Source organism: Thamnophis elegans, chromosome 4 (assembly GCF_009769535.1).
Source record: "Thamnophis elegans isolate rThaEle1 chromosome 4, rThaEle1.pri, whole genome shotgun sequence".
Classification (NCBI taxonomy): domain Eukaryota; kingdom Metazoa; phylum Chordata; class Lepidosauria; order Squamata; family Colubridae; genus Thamnophis; species Thamnophis elegans.
This window is the reverse complement of record NC_045544.1, coordinates 54,568,973-54,585,703: the sequence shown is the minus strand read 5'-3', so window position 1 is coordinate 54,585,703 and position 16,731 is coordinate 54,568,973. Positions and strand designations below refer to the sequence as shown.

The 16,731-nt window shown below is 37.2% G+C and overlaps 1 protein-coding gene across 1 annotated transcript in view; it reads left to right on the top strand.

The window, feature by feature from the left end:
- SYNE1 (spectrin repeat containing nuclear envelope protein 1) overlaps nt 1-16,731 on the top strand; it is a 300,005-nt gene that overhangs the window by 270,493 nt on the left and 12,781 nt on the right. The window contains 10 exon segments of the mRNA XM_032216017.1: nt 218-400; nt 567-704; nt 2,553-2,744; nt 3,739-4,069; nt 9,806-9,948; nt 10,587-10,713; nt 11,985-12,196; nt 12,805-13,005; nt 13,837-13,965; nt 14,484-14,696. Of these exon segments, the coding sequence (XP_032071908.1) occupies nt 218-400; nt 567-704; nt 2,553-2,744; nt 3,739-4,069; nt 9,806-9,948; nt 10,587-10,713; nt 11,985-12,196; nt 12,805-13,005; nt 13,837-13,965; nt 14,484-14,696 (1,869 nt within the window).

Below are 16,731 nucleotides of genomic sequence, written 5' to 3'. Positions count from 1 at the left end.
TAGCAATCTTTAGCACTACTTTTATGTAAGTAAAACTCACATCTTTTTGTCCGGTGTAACAGGGGATTTAAACAGGATGTAAAAGTTTGGATAATGATCTCTCTTTGAATAGAAAAGTTACCAGGTACAAGCAAAAAAAAAAAGAAAATCCAATTGAAAGTAGTGATTATAAGGCCCGGAGTTTAATGGGTTATTTTGCTGGTGTTCTTTTTGGTAGGCTTTTCAGCGTCAAGTACAAGAAAGTTTGACTCAGCTAGAACTGATCAACAAACAGTACCGCCGCTTGGCCAGGGAAAATCGCACCGATTCTGCTGGCAGCCTCAAATCGATGGTCCACGAAGGAAACCAGAGATGGGATAACTTGCAAAAACGAGTGATCTCCATCCTCCGCAGACTTAAAGTATTCCTCCATTTTCATTAATTTTTATTGTAATGTTTCTGCAGTTGAAGGGGCAATTTTAAGACCAGCAGTTTTAATTGATATCTTTGAATTTTGCTTTAAATATGTAAAGGTCATGTACTAATGTGAAAAAGTTGAATCAGCTGAAGCCTTTCCTTTTTTACAGCATTTCATTGGCCAACGTGAAGAATTTGAGACGGCACGTGACAGCATTTTGGTCTGGCTTACAGAGATGGACTTGCAGCTCACCAACATTGAACACTTCTCAGAGTGTGATGTTCAAGCGAAGATAAAGCAACTCAAGGTACAGAAATGCAAATGTAGAGGATCACAAGAATAAAAAGCAGAGCAGATTTTATCATTAGATAAATTTTTATGCATCATGATATGTATGAAGGAAAAATAGTAAGTTTTAAAATTCATCACACACTCATGAGCCAGGTTTCATACAGTAATGTTATTGAATGAATACTACAATAGCGCCACCTAGAGTCATTTTGAGATGGTAGTTATATAAATTTGATAAATAAATAACAAGCTGTACTTAATATGAAAATCGTCTCCTCACCCATTGCTTTCCCACTGCAACTTATCCTCCTATTTTATACTATATGTTAGTCATAAAGTAAAGCACTAGTTTGCCCCTCAAGTCTTCTACCTCAAAATAGTTGATTGTTTAGGAATAAAACACATTCCTAAAACACATTTTAATCTTTTCTATTAGTTGTACAATTTAAAATAAACAAGGTAAACTCTCTGTATATCAGTAGTAGAATTCAAAAAAATTTACTGCCAGTTTTATGGGCATGGCTCAGTGGGCATGGCAGGGGAAGGATAGTGTAAAATCTGCATTCCCTCCTCATTCCAGGGAAAAGTTACTGCAAAATCCCCATTTCTTCCCCATCAGCTGGGATTCGGGGGTGGGGGAGAATAGATAGGGGCGGGGCCAGTCAGAGGTGGTGTTTACTGGTTCTCCAAGCTACTCAAAATTTCCACTACCGGTTCTCCAGAACTGGTCAGAACCTGCTGAATACCACCTCTGCTGTATATACAGTATATATTTAGTACAATTCCTATCATTACTTGTTGTCCAAGTTTCATGCGAGTAACATTGTCATTAGAAGATAGACTCTCTGGGACACAAGGAAATTTTGATTTCAAGTTTTAGGTGAGAGATTCCTTAATGATGAGAGAAAGATTAGTAAATGGCTAAAATCAGGTACAATATTGCCACCTGATATGAAATTACATTCTTTGCCCTGCTTCCTGTCCTATTGAAGTACGCTTTACAAAATGCTTTTATTCTTTTCATGCTGATAGTTTTATGGGATGTTTATAGTTATGTCAATATAGCATCAGGCATTGAGCAAAATTTCAGTTTATCATAACAATAATCAATGTCCTGTCCAGCTTTGTTTTTATTCTGTATAGTATCTATAAAGCACCCTGCCCTTTTTTAGCAACCGCAATCTGTTCTTTAAATTGGGATCTATAAGTGAATACGTGGCTAAGAGAAAGAGAGAGCCACTGCGATGGCTGTTGGTTGCTGCTGTCACTTTTAGATAAAGTTCTCTCATACATCTATGCAAGTCACTTGAGCCTGTGTTGTGGTCAGGAGCATGACAGTTGCTTGTTAAGTGTACACAGTGATTGTAATTTTTTTTTAAAAAAAAATACTGTCATATTTACAAACTATTGCTAAATGATGTAGCCACTCAGTGAGGAATGGCTGTAGGAATCTTTGCTAGAGATAAAATAAACCAATTTATTAGTTATATATACCAGAAATATACAGCATGCACCATTGAAAAAAGAAGACTCCATACAGAATTTATTATGTAAATTACACTAATGCATAGGTTGACATTTTCATCTAAACAGTTCTTCACTTATGTGACATAAGATATTTTGGGGGGGGGGGATAATTAATAAAATATTCAATATAGTGTCCCAAAGGTGCTTTTATTCCAAGAGGCAACTGGACTTTCTGGTAAACTAGAAAATCAACTTCCCTCTTGAAAAAGAAAAGGCACCTTTGGGACAGCCATGTCCTGGATGACTGAGAATCTCCATAGACATACACTATAGTGATTTGCCTCTGGCTCCTGACTTTTCTTGTATCCTGTATAATAAATTACACATTGTGTTTCAGGCTTTTCAGCAGGAGATCTCCCTGAACAACAACAAAATTGAGCAAATCATTGGCCAGGGTGAGCAACTGTTAGAAAAGAGTGAGCCTTTAGATGCAGCTGTCATTGAGGAAGAGTTGGACGAGCTAAGACGTTATTGCCACGAGGTCTTTGGCCGAGTAGAAAGATACCACAAAAAATTAATTCGTCTTCCAGTAAGTGTTACATTTGCTATATCGATCTTTGCACATTTTGTTAATTATAGACTTCATCATTGACTCAGTGTTCTCTTCTTCAAGCACCTACAGCATTATAGCTGTTTTGGATAACTCATGTTCTAAATGCAGCCCCTCCCCCCCAAAAAAACCACATTGTTTTGTGCATTCATTAGGGCACAAATTGTAGAGGGAAAAAATCCAAACTGATAAATGAAACATAATCATGGGCCACAAAGGAATATATGTTGCATGGTTCAGGTGTTCAGTAGCTATGAAGCAGCAGCAGCACTGAAATGGAGATCTCAGTGAGGCCTGAAGGCTTTGGAAGCACTTCCAGGAAGGGGTGAATTTTTTAAAAAAATGGGTTGGCCTTACAAAGCTACTTGGCAAGTAGCATGCAGCCATACGTACATGTTTTGCAAACTTGCCTTTGAGCATCTCCATCTCACTGCTGAAGTCTGGCAATGGAGCTACTGTATATTTTTGATAGAACTTTTTGGAGGGAGGGAGGAAGAACACAAAATAGATACACCATGCCTCTTATACCTTCATATCAATCTTTCAAGGCCCCCATCCACTACTTAAAAGTAACACTGCAAAAAAAAAGTCACTTGTCTCTCAGCTAAATGATGCCTCATTTAAGTTTCATGTACAGTGTATGTAAGATCTGAGCTACTCATTTATCCTAAACATTCCCCATGTTTTTGTGAGGAAGTAAACATTTTTACATTGTCTTTTTTTCCACCCAGTCTTCTAAGTGGTCCTGCAAAATTAAGAGATCTAGAAAACAGCCTAAAGTAATAATGGGTAATAATGAAATGGAAAATGTGAAAGAAAAAAGAGCTGGTGCTTACGTCTTTCAGTTTGTTTATTTATTTTAATATTGAAAGGGTGGATGTCACACAGCGAGATTTTTGTCCTCTTGACCTAGCAAACAGTAGAAGGGCTCCTTATGAAAAGCATTCATTAGTGTTTTAATGTCTCCTTCTAGCTCACAGATGATGAGCATGAGTTATCTGATCGTGAAGTGGATCTGGATGAATCAGCAGATCTTTCCGACCTGCACTGGCATGACAAAGCCGCAGACAGTGTCCTTTCCCCACATCCTTCCTCCATTCTCTCGCTGTCTCTTCCCCAGCCAATCCGAAGTGAAAGGTCAGGGCGGGATACGCCAGCTAGCATAGATTCCATCCCCTTGGAATGGGATCATGACTATGACCTGAGTCGTGACCTGGAGACCGCAGTCTCAAGAGCCCTTCACTCTGACGAAGAGGGGAGGGACGACAAAGATTTTTATCTTCAAGGAGCTACAAGCCTAGCAGGTAAAATCTATCAACAGATGTTTGATCTTCTTAAATAAGATCATCTCCCTTCAACCGGCCTTCATTACTCTGAAAATCTTTACTAATGTTCTCCAACTGGCACACAGAAGGAATCAGTGAGATACAAGCAGTCCCCAGATTAAGAACAAGTTCCGTTCCCAAGGTCTGTCCTTAAGCCAAATGTGTATGTAAACTGATATACTGTGCAATGAACTTGAACCATTGCATCTTTAACTTTAATCATTTTGCAATTAAATTCTGCTATTGTAGGCTCTGTTCTTAACTGTAGTGATCCTTAAACCAGAATGTGCTTAATCAAAAATTGGTTTATTAGGTGACATTGCACATTTCACAGTCTTTACAATTGTAGGGAAAAGGGGAGAAGATATATTTCAAGAAAACATTTTACTTAGAGAAAATAATTAGATCTGTAGTTAGTTATTATTTTTATTGTATGCATTGGGGAATTAGTAAAGGGAATTGTGTTGTCTCCTAATGCAGCAAACCCACGCAGACCTATGCATAAAGCAATGGTATTTATATGACTGGTTTAACATGCTGTGCTTAACTCAGGTAATCATCAGTGCACTCTGATCAAATCAAATGAGAGCAAGTTAGACTTACTTATTGGTTTTAAAGAATAAAAACACAATGTAGGTAACTCAGCATGTTTTCATGTAATTTTCTATTCCTATGAAAATTTCATCCTATGAAAAATGAAAAGTAGAAGAAAAAATATTGGATCTTATCTCCAGTTTTCTAAAAATAAATACCATGAAAACTATAAGATTTTCTTTCAAATACACATAGAAATGTGATCTGAAACTCAGTTTACATTTAATTCTTTGTGGTATTCTTTGAATAACACAAAGGAATTTCTGTGTATTTATGATGCTTGCCTTGGAATACTCAGATGCTGAAAAAACGTTTGGCATGAACACTATAATTGCTTTCCACTATCCCCTCAGTTTCTCCTTAAATTCAATAACAGTGATTTTTGTTTTATGTTTTCCTTGGCACAGTGCTAGGTATTGCTTTTAATTTCTTTAACCAGTAGATGTGATCATGTCCAGGCTAGGAGCTGTCCAGCTGTTCATGTTCTTGACCTACTGTTGGATGTCTGCTTCTTTGATGGTGACTGGTTCCTGTTCTGAGAGATTGCGTGAACTATTCAGTTTCTGCTGTTGTTGGCTGTGCTGCTACTGGGCTGTTGCACTGAGTATTTGGATGGTTCTTTGGAGAAATGGGCATTAATTTTGGCCTCTGCTTCTCTAGTGCATCTCCTTAACCTGGTGGCCAGTGCTATGAACCTTTGTTTAGCAGTCTCTAAGTCTTCAGATGGAATCATGGAATCTTGTATTTTTTCAGGAGCAGAGTCTTAATTGTCACACTCTTCTATCATTCTATCAGTTGAGTAACCTCTCTCTGTATTGCTTTGATCTTAGCCTTTAACTTATTGTAGAGAGGGGGGTATGTAGTACTATTCTTTACTATGTAGCCAAGCACCTCCAGAATTATGGCGGTATAGCATGTACCATTTCCTTGCTGACAGAAGATAATATTTGTAGTTTAGGGGTGAACTCTGGGGTCTTTTGTGCTCTCTGAGTTTGAATATTTTCTTACAGATGTTGGTAATGAAATGTCTACAAGAAAGCAACCAAGCTTAGAAAGCACCAAAGATCCCACCAGTTCATTGGTTTTATCCATGACCTTATGCCTCAATATCAACAGCTATGTTCTGTAATGGAGGGAGTGGCAGTGACATTCCAGCTTCAGATCCCCATCCAGTTGTTCTTCCAGGTTTTCTTCTTGCGTTTAGGATATAATTCATAATTGGTCTATCTCAGGTTGTGTGAGCAGCTTCCTCTTCACTGTTGAAGTGTTCTCAGTTGGATGCAGGTTTTCTGTCCACCTGTAGCTCTTACGTATCGCCTCTTATTAGGTCTACTGTTGTAATAGCATTCCATCAATTACAGGTTTTCTTGCTTTGTCCATGTATGGTTTGTTCCAGTAGCCTATTTATTAGTTATTGTTCTGGTTCCCCAACATCTGATGGCAGACCTAATCTGGGTGCTATCCAAGCACTGTAACCCTTCCAGTTCATGTTACTCTCATATTTGAGGTAGGCAGGTCAACGGTTAGGAGTATTTGCTCAAGGTCCCCTAGTAGTAAGGTACTGTAAGTAGCAGCCAGGATTCAAACCACAGTGTCCCTTGACAAAGTTAGAACTCTAACCACTATGCTCTATAAGCTTACCTACTTTTTTACATATATTCATTCATTCTTTTATTCATTCGTTCATCAGATTTGTATAGCCATTCATCTCACAAATGTGACTCTGGGCATCATAAAATAAAAACCACCTTAAAACAATCATTAATAACATTATTCTGGAATAAGGACTTCTGGAAGGCTACCATGGGTACATACAAAATAGGGATGGAACTCTGGTCAGTGTCTATCTCAGCATTATGTTTCAAGAATGGCATGCATATGCGACAATGCCCACGGGTATAACAGCATAGCTGACCAATGGAAAAAGTTACAAGTAAGAAGTTCTTAGAAAAATCATTGAATTTGAATGAGGTAAGCATCATGGAATATACATGTTATCTTTCTCAGGTAGACCACGCAAGAAATATGACCAGATGAGCTAATTCTACTTTACTGTAAGGCTACATTAACAAAGTCTTGCAAGTCTGAATATACAATCCTTTCTCCTTGAAAGACTGAGAAACTAGGGAGGATCCTTTCTGAACCTCTTTCTTCACACATTATGCTGCTGCAGACTATGCATTCTATTATCTGATCATTCCCTAGGCAGCATTTCTTCATCCAGTCTCTCTAGGTATTTATCACATATCACTACAGTGCATGTGTGGCAATTTGCATCTGGTCATGGTATTTTCTTGCACTATATTACCTCCAGGTATGAAATTATAGAATAGGTTCTAACTTGTGATGACATTGGATTTAAGATCTCTCTTTACTTGAAGTACTTCCACTTTAATGTAATAAAGGTTTTATTTGCATCAAGGAGTTCCCCTTTGCAATGCCTCTTTGTACCATCCATGTTTTTGTCAGATGTGTGCTGGAGTTCACTAAATATCTAAAATAGACTAGAAAAGAGCTCTGGGATCAATGGATGAAACAGAAAGTCTGTTTTATTGATTTATGTTATCGCAATCAGGGGTGGGCTGTTATGGATTCGCCTGAGTTCAGGAGAACCCATAATTAACATTATGGCCAGTTTGGAGAACCTCCAAATCCCACCCCTGGCTGGCCACACCCACCCTGCCCTGCCTCTCCCAGGAGTCTCCACGTGGCCCATTTGGGATTCAAGCTAAGTGCAGGGCCCACAAGGAGGCTCGAGGAGCAGGGAAAATGGGCCTCCTGGAAGTTCTGGAAGGCCTCCGGAGCCTTGGGGAGGCATTTTTCACCTTCCAGAGGCTCGAGGAAAGCCTCCAGAGCCTGGGGAAGATGAAACTCCGCCCCCCTGCCATGGTGCAGGAGCCTGACTAGGCCACACTCACCATGGCCACGCCCACCCAGCAACCAGACAGAGAACCCGTTGCTGAAATTTTTGAAGCCCACCCCTGATTGCAATATAGTATTGAATATAGACCAGACGCTATTATTAATTTCAGTTCTCTTTCTCTAAGCAAAATGAAGAATAAACTTGGTAAATTATTATCTTCTGTTAAAATTCACAGATTCCCTTCAATAATTATTGCTAAGGATCAATGGCTGTATTTTATCTTTGCAGATATAGTAATTCCTGAGAGCCCCGAAGCCTATATAAAACACACTGAAAATGCTCTCAAAAATGTCTGTGGTAGGCATTAAAAAGCCTAAATTTGCTATAATCCTAAAATATCTCTAGTAGAGCTTTCTTAACACATCTGCTGCTTTATTCATTATTTAACCAATCACTCTAATTCACTCAGACGCACTAGCAAATTGAAAACTATTTCCTCACATAAAAAGCACCTTGTAAAATACTGTTGCTTCCAGTTGGATATTTGGCAAACTCACACAATTTAAGGTCTCTCTTTTTTTTAAAGTATAACACAGAGTAATATGGTAATGCTAACATCCTCGTCTCACAGTATGTGAGCTGAGGAAAAATGCATCAAATGTATCGTATTCGATTCAGATAAAAAATAACTAATATCACCAACTGTATTGTGCTGTACTATAAGGAAGGTTTTGCAGGGTCAATAAGGGTTATATGGGTGGAACTGAAATAATACACAGGTAGTCCTTGATTTGCAATCATTTGTTTGGTGATTGTTCCAAGTTATAAGAAGTTACTGAAAAACATGACATGATCATTTTTCTTATTTCATTTTTCACACCTAAGACCATTGCAGCATCTCCATGGTAAGATGATCAAAATCCGGGAACTTGCCAATCGATATATATATTTATGCATATTTGTACTGTAGGGTCGTGTGAGCCCCATTTATAACCATCCCAACTGATTTCCAACAAATAAAGTCTTGGGAAAGCTGGATTCACATATTGATTTAGCTGCAATTGATTTAACAATTGCAGTGATTTGCTTAAAAATCTGTGGCAAAGAAAATAATTGTAAAATGGAGCAAAACGCAAAGCTTAACAACTGCCTTGTTTAGCAACGGAAATTTGGGGTTCAATTGTAGTTGTTAGTTGAATGTCAGGCTGGCTTCCCCTCTCTGCATTATCAGATCATCTTGTACAGTTTGAAAATATTGGATGGCATCACAGGTTGCATAAGCTGATGTCTGCCCTCACAAGGTCTCCTACCTCATTTACATCCCAAATAGGCACCACATTTTTTTTGTGGTTCCTCAATTTTACTATTTCTATTTGTAACTTGCACTCAAAGAGAGGGATTTAGTGCTGCCAATATTTGCTACTGTGCTAAGAAGTGGATATAACTGGATTTTATTCTGGAAGAGGTTTTTTTTTTTAAAGCATGAACTATGAATGCTAATATTCTCCAAATATTTCCAAATATTATGGCTATAATAAAGGAAGGTGATGTGTCTTTTTAAAAAAAGCAAATATGTATCCTAGAGTTATTTTGCTGTTTTTCAGTTTATTTTTCTACTTTAAAAAATGGAAAATATAGACATATAAAATGCAAATATTCAGGATTTGGGACATTCTGTTTTGTTTTGTTTTTGCATGCTAAAAAAACTAGAAAGAGACTTAAGGAAGCATTCTATCTCTGAATTTGAAAGAAAATTAATGGATCATTCAAATTTCTGGGTTATTGAGGTTTGTTTTGTTTTTTTGGTAATTTATCCAAAAGTAGACATTTGTATTCATCTGGGATATACTACTGCAGCCTGAAGCAAATTATAGAAGATATGAAATTATTTGAGAGGAAAACAGAATGTAGTTTTCTCTTCTGTCAAACACTCTCCCTATTTACCTAGTGAGAATGCCACAAATACTTTAAAAATGTCTGAAGATGCAATAATACAAGCAGAATATTTTGCCTTCAATTCAGAGCTATTTCTAAAAATGGATTGCTTTGCTAAACACTGTATATTTTCTCCTTAAAAAATAACTTGTCCTCAATTACTGACCCATTTGCAAATTACTTATAGATTTAATTTGTCAGGCATGCTATTCAGTCAACCTTTCTCATGCTTCCTAACCTAATTAACCCCACTCTCCATGTTATTAATCTGAGATATTTTAGCTGCTCAAGTTGATAACATCTCATTTGTATAATTACTGCAGGAGAACCAGGTTCCTTGGAAACACATATTCAGCAGCTTGACAAAGCTTTGGACACTAGTCGTTTCCAAATACAGCAAACGGAGAATATAATCCGCAGTAAAACCCCTACAGGGCCTGAGCTAGATTCTAGCTACAAAGGATATGTAAGTACTGTGAGCATTACCACCTAGTGGCTGGATGTAAAATTAAACTTCTTGATGTACAGAAATGGTAACCTCCAAGAAAAGAATGTGAAGTCCTGCAGTCCTAAGAAATTAATTGTGGCATAAGCAATCACTGATCACAAGCCCATCTTGAAACATGCAAAATGGACCAGGATTGGATGGATGGATGGATGGATGGATGGTTCAAAATGCTATCTGAAATTATGGGTTTTTAACATACATACAATAAATAAATGCTATTTATATCTTACCCTTTTTTTCTCATCCTCGACCCAGCCATACATCCACACATTCTTATAATGAATCTTCCGAGTTTCATCTACTGTAGTTAAACAGTTTGTAAAACAATGGGCAAAGAACACTGTATTTTTTCATTGTTATTGTTGTGTGTTTTCAATGCATTGTATGCTCCTTTTAATTAATGTTTGTCATATAATATAAATGCAGGGATCCAAATAAGCTAGTAAACATATTAAATAATTGTCAAAATTGTGACTAAGCCCCAAATTTCTATACAACTAAAATGGTAGTTTGCCTCTCGAAGTCTTAGCTATTTCAAGCTAAATTGTGGAAACATGGCTAATGAAAAGTTATCTGGGGATTCTTTTAAAAAACAGATGAAGCTCCTGGGTGAGTGCAGCAGGAGTATAGATTCAGTAAGGCGGCTTGAACATAAACTGAAAGAAGAAGAGGAAAAGCTGTCTGGATTTATTAACCTGAACAATGCAGAGCCACAAACATCTGGTAAGTAATAATCAAATTTTCCCACATAAATGTATGAAAACAAGCAGTAATGTTTTAACCATACATCTGAATGTTCTCTTTTCTAGCCCTGTTGTATTCTACCAGTACCTATGGTAAGATTAGATATGTGGTCCTATTTGATGGGACATGCCTTCAGATCAGCTGGGAATCACACAATTAATGTTTCTAATCACTTTGAGGCACAAGAAGGCACTAGCACTAAGGCAACATCAATACGCTTGGAACTTAACTCTTTTTATCAGGATAACAATTGTGAAAATTTAATTAGTTTCTGAAATAATGTGAGAATATATCTAGATCTGGGATGTTATGTTTTCTTTTAATAAAATCAGTAGCATCCTGGAGACAAGAGGAAACAAAACAACTCTAGCAGATTCAGAACTTAAGCCTTGATCCTCTTGTATGTACAAATGTTTTCTATTCAACACCTATTAATTTTGTTCGTAAATTAGTTTCTGGTTATTTCTTTTTTCATTTTCTAAGAGTCTGTTGGGGTTTTATAATATTGCTGTTCTAGAATCTTGCTCAGTTCTGGATTAAGCTGGAACTATTAATACAGGTGAACTCATTGAAAATTAATTTGGGAAAAAAAAACAGGCCTGGACTAATTATTGTGGCAATGTAGTATTTTAATTGTAAATACAAATATAAAAACTCATTTTAATAGAAATTAATATAATCTGGTCAGACTGAACATTCTAAAATACTTCTAAACTCCTTATAATAATAATAGAATGGCATACAGTTCTTTTTTTAATGATAAACCTTCCTTTATTAATAGTGTAAGTTAGTGACTTAGTAGATTTTGCCTTGGAAACAATTACCCAATATGAGGGTTTGGAGAGCTAAATATAAGGGATAAGGAGGCATGCCTTCAGATAATTTTCCATCTTCTTAGGGTTAAATAAATAAATATGATGGAGAGTAACTTTTAAATGGGTACTATTCCTAACTCTATTCTCTCTGAGCTTAAATTTGGATCAAAATTCTGGAATCTACATAACCATTCCAGCCGATATCTGGTACAGGGTGGATGGGGCTATTATGATAACCATCTGCTTCTACTCTTATTATGAGGCTGAATGTCAGCTGCAAAGTCCCGTGGTTAACTGAAGCCAGAAGGCAGAGTAGGTGGGGATGGGAACTCATTCTGGTGCCTTCATCATTCTTAGTGTGATGAAACATTGAGAAGTTTAGTTGGACAGAGGGTTAAGAACAGACTTTTATAAAGCAAGGTCTTCTTTTCTCAGGTGTGATTGATCGATGGGAGTTAATTCAGGCCCAAGCCTTAAGTAAAGAACTGAGAATGAAGCAGAATCTTCAACAATGGCAGCAGTTCAGTTCTGACCTAAACAACATCTGGGTTTGGCTGGGAGAAACTGAAGAAGAATTGGACCAATGGCATTGCCTTGATCTCAGCACAGACATACAGACCATTGAGTTCCGGATTAAAAAACTAAAAGTATGTTTTCACTTGGAATTTGTTTTAACATTATCTTGCTTGTTTATTTATTCAGATAGAATAAATTTAATTTCCTTTCATGGATGTTTCCCTGAAGTCAGCAGAAGCTGAGATGGACTGAGAGGAGATTTTACCTTTTTATACCAAGGTGTTTTTTTTTTAATGCTTTAGTGTTAGAATTTCAAACCCGCTCATTTTATGAAGAAAAATTATCAGGTTAGTTTACAAAATTCATTCCTAAATTTTCATTGAAGCTACTGAAACAATACATAATCTTTAATAGTCTAGTTATAAGCTCAGCTTTATGTTTGCCAAGGTGTTTTTCACATACTGCCATGCCTATAAGTTTTACTTCCTAAAACAATGTATTAGTTTGTTATGCATTCTGCTCTTAATAGTAAGAGATTTTAGAAGTACCTACTACTACCCAGCTGTCAAACATAATTTTAAAAATATAGCACAGTAATAATAACCAAGAAAAAAACACATTTAACTATCTTTAATGAATGAAATGTTGAGATGGAAAAGTTTGTTTTCTGAAAAGGTTCTAGCAGGGTTTTTTTTTCCCTGTCTTCTTTTCCTCTACCACCCACCTTACTATTTTCAAGGAGCTGCAGAAGGCTGTCGATAGTCGCAAAGCCATCATTTTGTCCATCAACCTGTGCAGTTCAGAATTCATGCAGTCGGACAGTGAGGAAAACAAGAAACTGCAGGAACAACTCTCTCAGATGAACATGCGCTGGGACCACGTCTGCTCTGTGTTAGAAGAATGGCGCTGCTCCCTACAGGGGGCTCTTATGCAATGTCAGGTCTGTTCTGGCTTTTACAAAATGTCTTGGTGTCCTGGATGTAGTGCAATAGGGGTGCACATAATCAGGTCTGTTTTGAAAATATTTTGGAGATGTTCTTTAAAAAATATTTTATTTTTACCTTGAAAGGTAGCTTTTGTGAGATTTCAATTATAATTAAATTACAGTTTCCTAATGCCACTTAGCAAACTAGAATAGTTTCAAGCCTTATATAGGGTCCAGCATTTAAAAAAAAAGGTTAACTCCAGACTGTAAAAAAACAAAAACAAATTAGCATAAAATCTCAAACCCATTTAAGATAAGTTATGTTCCATTCCCATGCTATCTTCATATTCTAGTTCTCCAAATACCCTGGAGTATCAAGAAAATGACATGCAGTAGATTTATGTATTTTTCTTTCATTAAAAAAAAGATTTATTTAGTTTAGAACATTTTTTGGCTTGTCTTAATTTGGCTTAATTAATTAATTTGGCTTAATTAATTGGCGTAATAAAACTCTAGCATTGCAAACCAATATTGCAAATCTTGGTTTTCTCCTTGCCTTCAGGAATTCTGTTACCTCAGTCAGTACAATGACCTACGGTTTTCATACATCAGAAAGTGTTTTGTTAAAAGCAGTTTTAAGGGGAGGAAGGAGATGCAAGAACAGTGTTAGTTGTTAAAATTTTAAGCAATACCTTAGAACGGGCATCTCCAAATGTGGCAACTTTAAGATTTGCTGACTTCAACTCCCACAGCCAGCAACAGTGAGGTAAACAAGAAACTGCAGGAACAGCTGTCTTAGGCGACAGATCTGGGTAGCCTTATTACACTCTTAACCTTTGTTTTTAGGATTTCCATGAGATGAGCCATGGCTTATTATTATGGCTGGAGAACATTGACAGGAGAAAAAATGAAATAGTCCCTATCAATCCAAATCATGACTCTGATACTATGCAGGATCATCACAGGCTTCTCATGGTAATATCATTTTATTTTAATAACCAGATGTCTAGGGATGTCTGGAGAACATTAATGGGGAAATAAGTGACAGTATCAAGAGAGCTGAGGTGGCACAGTGGTTAGAGTGCAATACTGCAGGCTACTTCAGCTGACTGCTAGCTGCAGTTCAGCAGTTGAAATCCCATCAGGCTCAAGGTTGACTCAGCCGTCCATCCTTCCGAGGTGGATAAAATGAGGTCCCAGATTGTTGAGGGCAATAGGATCACTCTGTAAATCGCTTATAGAGGGCTGTAAAGCACTGTGAAGCAGTATATAAGTCTAAATGCTATTGCTATTGCTATCAAATCTTGTTCAGGGGATTTATTGGTTAGGGTTCATTATTTATTTCTTCCCAGAAAGTTGTGCTAAATTATTTCCCACAGGGCTTTAATAATCCCTTCATATCAGACCAGAAGAAACTGTTATTCTTGTAAACTGAATTTCATTTTGACCTATTATACTTTGTTTTAAAGCCCAAAATACCTTTTTTCCAACAGCAAATACGATGTGAGCTTCTGGAATCTCAGTTAAAAGTGGCTTCTCTTCAAGACATGTCCTGCCAACTGCTAGTCAATGCTGAAGGCACGGATTGTCTCGAGGCCAAAGAAAAGGTCCATGTCATTGGAAACAGACTAAAAATGCTCCTGAAAGATGTCACACGTCACATTAAAGAACTAGAGAAGATTCTAGATATTTCAAGCAGTCAGTTGGTAAGTCTTTTTTATGATCTTTTGATCATGACAAGTTATAATAGCCAATTTCTTTCCAATTTGCCTTTTTGCTACCAGAATGCCTGCATATTCTTTGTACTTTTTATACCTTTTTTTGACATGTATTACTCATATTCAAATCTGTAAAACTTAACAGTTTTATCATGCTGTTGACATAATGCTGTCATACTCTTACTACTCATGTAAAGACAAATTTTCTTTGTAATATTCACCGCTTGATTGCAAGGAAGTAAACTTTTATTAATATATTCCCAAGCTAGCTTTAGTGGTAACCCTTGGTTCAATAGAACTTGGTTTATAAGAATTTGGATTGCATAGACAAAAAATTTCTGGGTCTGAGTTCTGCCTAAATTTCAAGCAATAAGATACTCCTCCCTGACCAGTGAAGAAAGAGTGTTTGGCACTTTTCTTTCTTAGCGGGCTTATTTAACTGTAAGTATATTTTGGTGTCTAAAAATCTAATTCACCATTTTGCAGGCATTTGGCTTTAATGGACTTGCCTTTCCCCATTTTAAATAAAGATTGTATTTATTTTGCTCTGTATGACATACAGTTATGTTTTGTTACTGACTTTTTTGTGTGAACAATTTTCTTACACGTTTGTTGCATATTCTTCATAACATGTTATGGTGAAGGAGGTGGTATAATGCAGAGATGTCCTCAAATACAGGTAGTCCTCGATTTACAACCATAATTGAGCCCAACATTTCTCTTGTTAAGTGAGACATTTGTTCAGTGAATTTTGAACCATTTTATGAGTTTTCTTGTCACAGTTGTTAAGTGAATCCCTGTAATTGATGTTAGTAACCTGATTGTTAAATTAATCCAGCTTCCACATTGACTTTGCTTGTCAGAAGGTCACCAAAGGTGACCCTGGGACACTGCAACCATCATAAATATGAACCAGTTGTCAAGCATCCAAATGTAAATCACATGACCATGGGTATGCTGCAAAGGTTGTAACTATGAAAAACAGTCATAAGTCACATTTTTCAGTGCCACTATAACTTCAAACAGTCAATAAACAAACTGTTGTAAGTTAAGGACTACCTATAGTTTTGACCTCCACCATTATTCTTTTCATTCACCACGGGTAAGCATTAGATACCCACTAAAGGAGGGCAGTAAGCTGAAATTATTTCAGAGAAGATAAGAAATGCTAATTATGAGTCATCTAGCTTGCCGAGTGCTATTAACCTTATTTCCCTGTAGAGATTACTCCACCACATTACCAGGTGTGCAATTTGAACTGCCACAGAGGGTCACACTGCAAAAAAAAAAAAAAATAGTCTTGTGCCTCTGATTTGGGTGTGCTGCTGCTTTGCTGTTTTCCCCAAAAGAAAGTTAAATGAATGTGCATGTACACGGATTGAAAGAGAGTGAGGGAAAACTTCAGAACCAGCCTGAAAAAAAAAGAAAACAAAAACCTGATTGTTTTTGATTGAAGAGAGGTGCTTTGCATGCATTCCCATTATTCTGAAGCCCTTTTAAAAATAATAATAAATACCTTGAGCCCTGCTGTCTCCTTTCATAGGTTCCTCTCTGTATAGCAAGGTTTTGATCTGAACTGCTCTCCAAGTGTGCCTACTCAGGGGTGGGCTCCAGCAGGGACTACTGCCGGTTTGCTTGTGTGCATGCTGCACATGTGCAGTGCAATGAAAATTGTTTTGCGCATGCGAAGAATCAAAAAACAAGATGGCGGTGTCACCTGGAGAACTGGTTTGGGGCGTGGCAGGCCTGGGTCGCTGCCGGTTCCAATGACCCAGGCCGCCAAACCACTATCGGTTCAGTTGAACTGGGCTGAACCGGTAGGAACCCACTACTGTTCCTACTGAATAAGAAGCACTTGGAGATAGCAGTGATGGGACAGAGGCTGTTCTTCTTCCAACAATTTGCCTTTGGGGTATCAGATGAAGACTTTTTGTTTTCTCCATGCACAATAGTTTTACTGCTTTATGTTTTTAAATTGCATACCATCCAGAAAACTTCACTTGTTGTGTGAGTTAAGGATGGT